Genomic DNA, 8,874 nt, shown 5'->3' on the forward strand with positions numbered 1-8,874 from the left:
GGGAGTGATAATGACCCTAAAGAAAGAAGCAGCGATCCTGAGGTAGACCAAACTATGGGACAGGGACTTCATCGTCAGACAGGCCTGGTTTCAAATTCCCACTCAACTACTTGCCAGCCTATGAACCAAAGCAAGTAATGAACCTCTCGGAATCATAGACTTTGCTATGACAATTCAGTGAGCTAATTTAGATAAGTTGAGTACCACAGTATTTCACACCCATTTGAAGCGCCACACACTGCATTCATTTTTATCATCAGCATTATTACTCCACACGTTGGGTCAGTCAGTCCTATGCTTTTGCCACAGAGTTAAAGGAGCCCTTTGAGACTTGTCCTATGCCATGTTTCTCAAACTATTTCCAACCCACAGAGCCTGTTTTTCAACTGGAAGTCTTTCTGAGAAGAACAAGTAAGGGACAGATGTGCTGAATCAAATATGACAGGGTCCCTCCTGCATCCTCACCCTGTGTGGACCCAAGAGTTGAAGACTCAGCAGAGTATGACTTTTAAAACCACCTGTATGTAGATGGCTGAACTGTGCAGACTCTACCAACTGCCCTCCCAAGATTCTGGTGTCCAGAGATGGTCAAACAGTTGAGAACCTCCCCATAGGCTGTGCATCACAAAAAAGCCTCATAAGCTTATTTAGGTCTCCGTGCATATGATACCACCAAGTTTTTTCCGAGCTGAATTTACATAAATGAATTAGAATAAATTAATATTCCAATCTGACTCAGTTCTTGGGAACATCAAATGCCAGTGCCTGAATGAACATACGTCTCCCACCAAAAAAGGTTGTGTTGTGTTTTTTACACCAGGAAGTCTAAATAACCAATAAGCATTTCTTCTTCTTTTTTTTTTCTTTTTTTCTTAGTATCATCTGTTCACATATCCCTGATATTCTGTAGGACAAAATGTGCCAGGGATTTCAACACTAGAAAGGTAGGGAATGGGAGAAAGAATAAAGAATATATACCTCAATTTTTAAAAACAAAAAAGGCACTGAAGTCAACTACACTTCAGACACAAGCAGCTTAATTTGGGGGAAGTGAAGTCATAATGCCCTAAAAGAATCAATTCACTTCCCAAGGACAAGTGGTTATTGATTTCACCAGAGAGATACTTTTGCACTAAGATTAAACCAAATGGAAACACAAGAGCTCTAAACTGAAGAAAGAGCCACTTGGGTCACTTAAGAACCAGTGCCTTTTGGACATAAACAACTCTTTTCTGATTATTCAAGTTATAACTTTCACTTAGGAGGCATATAAAATGAGCTATCAGGAAGCGGGTCAAACAGACATCAGATTCTCCTTCCTTCTTGTCACCTTCAGTCCACTTCTGTGCATGTCAACTTTTGTTATGGGTTCAATCAGGTCCCTCAAAAAGAGATATATCGAAGTCCCCCAGTGCCTCAGAATGTGACCTTATTTGGAAATACAGTCTTTACAGAGGTAATCAAGTTAAACTACGGTCATTAGAGTGGGCACTAATCCCATATGACTGGTGTCCTTATAGAAAGGGACACAGAGAGACACACAAATAGGAGGAAAATGATGTGAGGACACAGAGAGAACGCCATCCATAAGCCATGCAGTAGCCTGAGGCCACCAGAAGCGAGGCCAGCCCTCAGGAGAAACCAATCCAACTGACACCTTGCTTTTGGACTTCTAGCCTCCAGAACTGTGAGATCACAGATATCTGTTGTTTAAGGCCCTCCAGTTAGTGGTACTTGGTTACGGCCATCCTAGGAAACAAATACACTAGACAGTCTGGGAGAGCTACAATCGGTCTGTTCACTCTTCCAAATGCCCTTCTTATACGCAAGGGTGGCCATGTACCAGGAATTTGGACAATGGAATGTCCGTGGAAGTCTGCTGAAGCTTCTTGGTAAATGTGTGGCTCAGTAGCCTGAAGGATTAAGAGCAGAACAGACTGATAAGATCAGGAAGGGGCGTGGGGGAGCTGTGAAGGGCACCTCGGACTGGGTCCCCATAGCGTCCACACGGCTGCCAGACTAAGAAACAGTCCAATAGAGGGAATGAAGCCTTCTGTGTGCCTAAAGCAGAACAAGAGAATTGAGGTTCTAGACAACTGTTTGTGAGCTTATTAATTTGTCTTTAATTTAGGAAATGACATAGAAATCAATCATGGTCATACCCTCCCTGTACCTAATCAATTCTCCTCCAGATGACTAGCCAATTAGGAAACATCTAAAAGCAGGACAAAAAAAATTGCCTCAAACTTCTAAACTAAAACCTGAAAATGTCACAACTTGCAGTCATTGGGCAAGAAATCATTATTTCAAAAACACCTGTTACAAGTGTCCTGACATTTCAAGGCTAAATAACATCTAAATACTCATTTAGAATTCTTGGAAACCCAACAGTAGAACATTCTTTTAAAAGAGTGGTTTTCAACCCGGGGTGAGGTCACACCACACGGACATTTGGCTATGTATGGAGACATCTTTGGCTGTCACAAGTTGAAGGGAAGAGGAGTGTTACTAGTCTCTAGTGGGTCGGAGTCCAGAGATTCTGCGAAACATCCTACAATGCACAGAATGGCCCCCAAAACAAAGGGTTATCCAGCCCAAAATGTCAACAGTGCCAAGGCTGGGAAACCATGCTCTAAGATATAGTAAAGCTTTTCAAAAGAAATGTTAGATTTTTTGCTATAAGCAGAAAAGCCAGAAACACATAGAAATGACTTGCTGAAAAGGTGTGGGTGATATTCTGAATTCTACTGAGAAGGGTAAATAGGGGAGAGTAAAAATGAATAGCAAAGGGGTAAACAAGAAAAGCAATGATCAGTAAGTAGGAGCTGACACGAAGTGGAGAATTTGCCAGGCCCAGCCTGAACCCACCACTGGGCCTCCACATGGGTATTGCTCAACTGTTGACTGTGTGTTTAACCATGGCAGCTGGCAGGGCCCTGTAGCCTCTTCAACAAACACAGTCATCAATTTGTAAAGCTCCCGTTCTTTAGAAACATCTCTAAGACAATATGTGAAATCCACGTTCCCCTGATTTTACTTGAAGATGAGACACAGAAGATGCCAGCTATATGCCTGATCTCAGGCTTTTAAATAGTGAGAGCAGCTATTGAAAAAAATTACAGGGTAGGAAAGGCAGACAAAGGCACTAAAGAGACTGAATCATTCTCATTTTTATGGGAAGTGTGGGAAGGCCATCCAACTCAACTAATTTACATCATTTTGCTTTAGAAAATAAACATATACATCAGGCTGACAATTTTATGCCATGTTTCACATGCTGGAATTAAAATAGTTTCAGGAAAACATTTGGAAAAATAGGAGAGGCAATGAAATGCAATGGCAAAGAACCATTCACTGTTGAAGTACCTCTATTACTACTCTAGGTAAATAACTTCGTGAAGTTTTTCTCAGTTCTACAATTTCCTTGTCATACCCCGTACCTATATGTGTACTGAATCACAAGAAAAATTGAGTTACACTCAGAAACTTGTACATCTTACAAGGATGAACATTGTATATCCAGAGAGAATCCTACACTGGAAAAAAGAGTCACTAGGTTTGCTCCTAGAACACATGTGAATTTTGGAGAATTTTAAAAGGCAATTTAAAATGTTTTATCACTAAAGGAACTTTACAAGTGCAACCCCAAACTTTGAGTTAGTGTTCATTCTGAGGTTTTTAGGAACATTTTAAAAGATGGGAACATGCATTTTTCCCTTTTGAACAAGCATGAACTCAATAGAAGAAACAGTTGCTAATGGAATTATACACAGATTTGGATATTATTTACTTTAAAGCCTCAATAATTAGGACTTCAATAATTTGGATTTGATGATAATTTAAATAGAGTTGGGCTGATGTTGATACAGCTAAGCAAAGCTTTACAGAACATGAAAAATATTAATAGTATAAACAAGATAACGACATTAAACAAGCTTCAATCATATGTGTGAATTAAACCATTTTTCTCCACCTGTTGAATAGGTCTCCTAAAAGACTGTTCTAGGCGCCAACACATTATGAAAAGGAGGAAAGAAGAATGGAGGAAGAGAGGAGAGGCAAGAGTTAATATTTATTGTTGCTATTTGTCAGACAGTGTGTGAAGGACTTGATAACAATTTTTTTCATGTAATGCTTACAGCAACAATAACCTGATAAGAGTTATCAGGTTACTACTTGCTGTGAGCATGAAATGAAAAGATACTGTTACAGGTCTAGGAACCCTTATCTATAATTCCAAAATCCAAAAGGATCTGAAAACTGACAGGTTTTTTTGTACCTCATTTACTGATGAAGATTGACCTGACCCAGATGTAGCAGCAAACCCTGACCTGAAGTGACACGAGGCTTCTCAGAGCCTTGTGTGTCTACCGCACCTGATGGACATGCTCACAGGTTTTGCTCGAGAACAATGAATGTGATTGATTATGGGGTGCTGCCCCGACCCCACGGAGGCGGGCTGTGTAAGAGTGCTTTCTCTCTTACCTTTCTGTGTACTATTTTACCTTTTTAAAGCCTGAAAAATTCTGAATTCCAAAACAGGGGTTTCAGACAAGTGGTGTGGACCCTGGGCTGTTCCTGTATGGCAGGAGAGTAAATAAAATCTCAGAGGCTGTACTCTCGGGGACATGGCCAAGGTCACGGCTGGAGTGAGTGTGCAATGGAGACAGGTTCAGCCCAGGAGGTCTGACCCCAGAACCCACAGTGTAGCTAGCTGTCGCTTGAGTGACTCTCTAGGTTTCGTAAGTATGATAAACAATTGAAAGTAATAAAAGTATTTAAATGATACTTTTAACTAAACCAGATAACTCATTTATTGAGTATGCTAAATGAATGAGTTTGCTGTCCTTAAGATGCTTATAAACAGCCGTCACCCACTCACCCTTTTCCGGCTTTCCTCCTGACTGACCATTTCTTGAATCTTCTCCAAAATTGCCTCCTCCGAGGACCCACTCATGCCCACGCTGCCTCGAAGGAGGGCTGCAATTTTCTCCCTAAATGAGGAAGACTGGCTTTGCAAGGCTGCGGCTGCATCCAGACTGGCCTTCAAACTCTTCTCAAACTCGCAAGAGCTTTGCTTCACCAGGCTCAGCTCCCGCTTCGAGGCGTCCCAGGCCCGCTGGCCAGCAAGCAGCCTTTCTCGGAAGATCTTCACCTCCCTTTCGAGGGCTTCTTTCACCTCTACAGCACTGAGCAAGTCCTAAAATAATTACAGAAAGTGAAGTCAAAAACATTAGCAGCCAGCGATGGGGCACCAACATTTGCTTTTCAAGGAGTTAAGGTTAAATGCTCTTTGCATTTTTTTTTCCAGAATTTTAAACTGAGTCATTATCTTTGCAACCTCATTGACCCTACAGAAGATACGAAGTTCAGCTCATTACATTTTTAAATCTAAGCTCCCTATCGTCTCTTCATAAAGTTATTAAATTGTAAAGGCTATGTCAGATAAATTCAGGTATCTAAAAAATAAAAGCGATATAAAATCAGGGCCAAGAAAAAAAGAAAAGTGACATATAAGCCTTTTATATGTAGGCCTCTGGAAAGAAAATAAAAACAAATCAGTGGCTAAGAGACGAGGAGACTCGATCCATATGCAGTATCATATGTTTATAGAACTATGTGTTCTCAAGCTTGGTATGCAGGGAACTTGATTTTGAATAAACAGTAAACCCTCAGAGTCTTAAGTAGACACTAAAAATTATTTGACTAACGATGTCTCTTTAACAATATTCTAAATAATAGACTAGGATTTTCATAGAAACATCGTTGCGTAAAAGAGAGGAAGATCTTTCTTTCAATATTTACTGACTGTGTATCCATCCCCTTTTCTCATAAAGACAAACTAAAGCTGACAGAGCCTGAAGAAGGCAGCAGAAATAACTGTCCATTTGGTGGGAGGGAGGATTAAAAGTAGAGGGAGATAAAGTACCATACTGAGAATAATAATTTTAAAGAATATAATATGTATCATTAGGTTAATAAAAATAATGAAGAGCATAGGGAAGGTTACATGTGCACCTACTTCTCTTTACCATAATCTAGACTGGTCCATAAAGGCATAAATCGGGCATCTTTAAAATTCATTTCAAAAAAAAAACAAAAAACACTTGTTGACACCAACTTCCAAAATACACAAGTTCACATTAAATAAGATTTAGCAGTAGGTTGACCAACACTGCTGTAGAATTGCAGCCTAGTTAACTGACAAAAATATTTTGTTTTTTATTAAAAAGTAGTATGTTAGGGTCAAAAACATCTAAAAAGAAACAATAGTTTTGAATAACAGACTCTACATCCAAACTGGCCAGTAACATTTCAGGCTGCTAGTCAAAATGCAAGCATCCTTTTTTGCATTAGAACTGGATATTAAAGAAATTCATGTCCACCAACAGCTTGGAAACAGGAAAAAAAATGTTACTTGAAATGCTACTTCCTATTTTTTTTATTAAAAAGAGAATGTCTTACTTTTTCTTTCTTCTGGTGATTTTTTGAAATCAAGGGAGTCTCAGGCATCAATTTGAAATAAAAGTCAGCGAGTGGATTGGTAGTTAGAGAAGGCTTCCCTTTTCAGAGATGTAATAACTAATTATGGAACCTATTTTGTAAAATGCTTTGCTTTTCAAGGTCCTGGCAACAGCTTTATTTCCCCATTCCCTTTCCAAACTAGTCCTCTTTCCAGAGAAGCCCCATACTGCTGCTGATTAAATTACGGCCCTTAAAAAGTCAAAGACCCTTTATCACAAATACAATACTTTATCACTTTACAAATTTCTTTTCAGATAGTAATGCAATAGCTGCTCAATTACAGTAACCAGTATCAGCGTTGGTGATAATTAATTGGGCCTATATTTTACTTAAAAACTAAAACCCTAATGTGTGGTTAGAAAATTGAGGGCCTAAGTTGGATGGTACAAGGATGAAAATTAATTCTAATCCCTTCAGAGTTCTAACACCCTTTAGAATACTACTTATTAACTTTTATATTGAAAGAAAACCCACTACTATAAAATAGGAGAGTTTCCATGGCAAATAGAGTAATATTTTTAACCAAGTATTTATAAAAAAAAGTCCTCAAAATACAAAAAAAAAAAACATACCAGATGCTTGAGTACTATAGGCTTATTATCAGTTTGGAGTAAACTACCAACTGACAGCTTACACCAGGAGACCAATAAACACAGTTAAAATATTTCAGTTACGAGGAACTTTTTCCACCCCAATATCAGGCTGTTGTCTCACGGCCTTAGAGATAAGGGCTAAAACAGCCCTCTAAGAAATCCAAAGCACCGACACATCTAGTGAAAATCAGGACATTCATTTGTGATCACGGAATACCCTGGCATGTGGCAGCTGGTCCTATTTCTTTTCTGGACACGTTTCAGCCTAGTGAAAATGATAGGCTGCTTCTCGTATGAAAGGCAGGACTGGGGAGCCAGTGACAAGGCCTTGGAGATGGCTGCCCCCTACTCTCCCCAGTGCTCTGATTAAGCACTTCAGAATTCAGGGCCACTGAGCTGCTCTGCTGGAAACAGATGTCCTCAGGCTGCAAATGCAATTACTACCTACAAGCTATCAGGAGGAAGCAGCCGGAGAGGCGGCTGGTTGCGTGGCTACCTCAAGGATACACCAAAGTAATGTGACACTGGTATCATTGGCCAGGACCTGGGGACTGCTGTCAGACCACACTGACACGCAGCACAAGGAACAAGACACAAGGAGCTCTCTCTGAACAAAATCAAGGCTGACTTCTGCAGAGGAAATCCCATTTGTAAATGAGGTCAGGCCCTATGGAGACAGAGACAGGGATCACTTTACTAAATTTTTTTTCAATTAGCGAATCTTTAGATTCAGTCCCACTAATGCAACAAATGAATAATGACCCCCCTCACAATTAACTTTAAACAAAAACGATTATAAATAATATGATTCAGTGGAGCTTCCCAATTAAAAGCGCGTCTGCATTAATTCCCAATTAAATGCATTAAGTAACGAAACCAAAGGTTTATGTTTTTAAAACAGTTGATTCCTATTTTAATGGTGCTAACTATTATATGGATTGGGATATACATGAGATCAAATTACCTCTCAAAAATACGATGACTAATTATATTCAGGGTGGAGAACCTCTGGCTTGAGCTTAATTCATCCAACCCTAGACAAACTTTGGGAAATTAAAATCCAGTTGATTACTTTTACCTACTGCAGTTAAGATGAACAAATATGGTCAGAAATTCCCCCAAACAGGCACTCTCATACATTGCTGGTGGAAGTGAGAATAGGTAGAATAGGTACATATTTATACCAAAATATGTAACAAAATTTCATATGCACATATCCAGTGGCCCTGCGATTCTACTCTTAAAAACAAAACTGTAGGATAGATTACTAAATATGGAAAATGAGAGATGTGCAAAGTTATTCAATGATAATATAGCAAAAGATTAGGTACTATATGAATATTCATTGATATGTGACTCGTTAGACAAATAGGAGACATTCATACCATAGAACATGATGTAGTCTTTAAAAAAGAACTAAGGAAGCTTTTGATAAAATGATATGAAAGACTCTCCAACACATACGGGTAGTGAAAAAAGTAAGGTGCATACCCATGTGTCTAGTGACATTTGTATCCACATAGAAAGACTCTCTCTAGAAATATGCACAGGCAACTACCAATTCTGAACACGTCTGCAGAATGGAGATGTAACTGGTAGGCATAAGTGGGAGGAAGATGTGACAGGACAGTGGCAATTCTGAAAACACCCAGGGAATTTTGGTCCATTAAAGTTCAAAGTCAATAGTGATATGAACACAAACACACACACACACACACACACACACACACACACACACACACACACACACACACAC

At 39.4% G+C, this 8,874-nt stretch overlaps 1 protein-coding gene across 2 annotated transcripts in view; it reads right to left on the bottom strand.

Annotated features, from left to right (window-relative positions):
- CCDC170 (coiled-coil domain containing 170) overlaps window positions 1-8,874 on the bottom strand; it is an 80,569-nt gene that overhangs the window by 23,218 nt on the left and 48,477 nt on the right. For both annotated transcript variants that reach the window (XM_019638896.1, XM_019638894.1), the window contains exon 6: window positions 4,883-5,200. In XM_019638896.1, the coding sequence (XP_019494441.1) occupies window positions 4,883-5,200 (318 nt within the window). The remainder of the gene's footprint in view (window positions 1-4,882; window positions 5,201-8,874) is intronic.

The sequence above is a fragment of the Hipposideros armiger genome, unplaced genomic scaffold (assembly GCF_001890085.2).
Source record: "Hipposideros armiger isolate ML-2016 unplaced genomic scaffold, ASM189008v1 scaffold_41, whole genome shotgun sequence".
Lineage (NCBI taxonomy): Eukaryota > Metazoa > Chordata > Mammalia > Chiroptera > Hipposideridae > Hipposideros > Hipposideros armiger.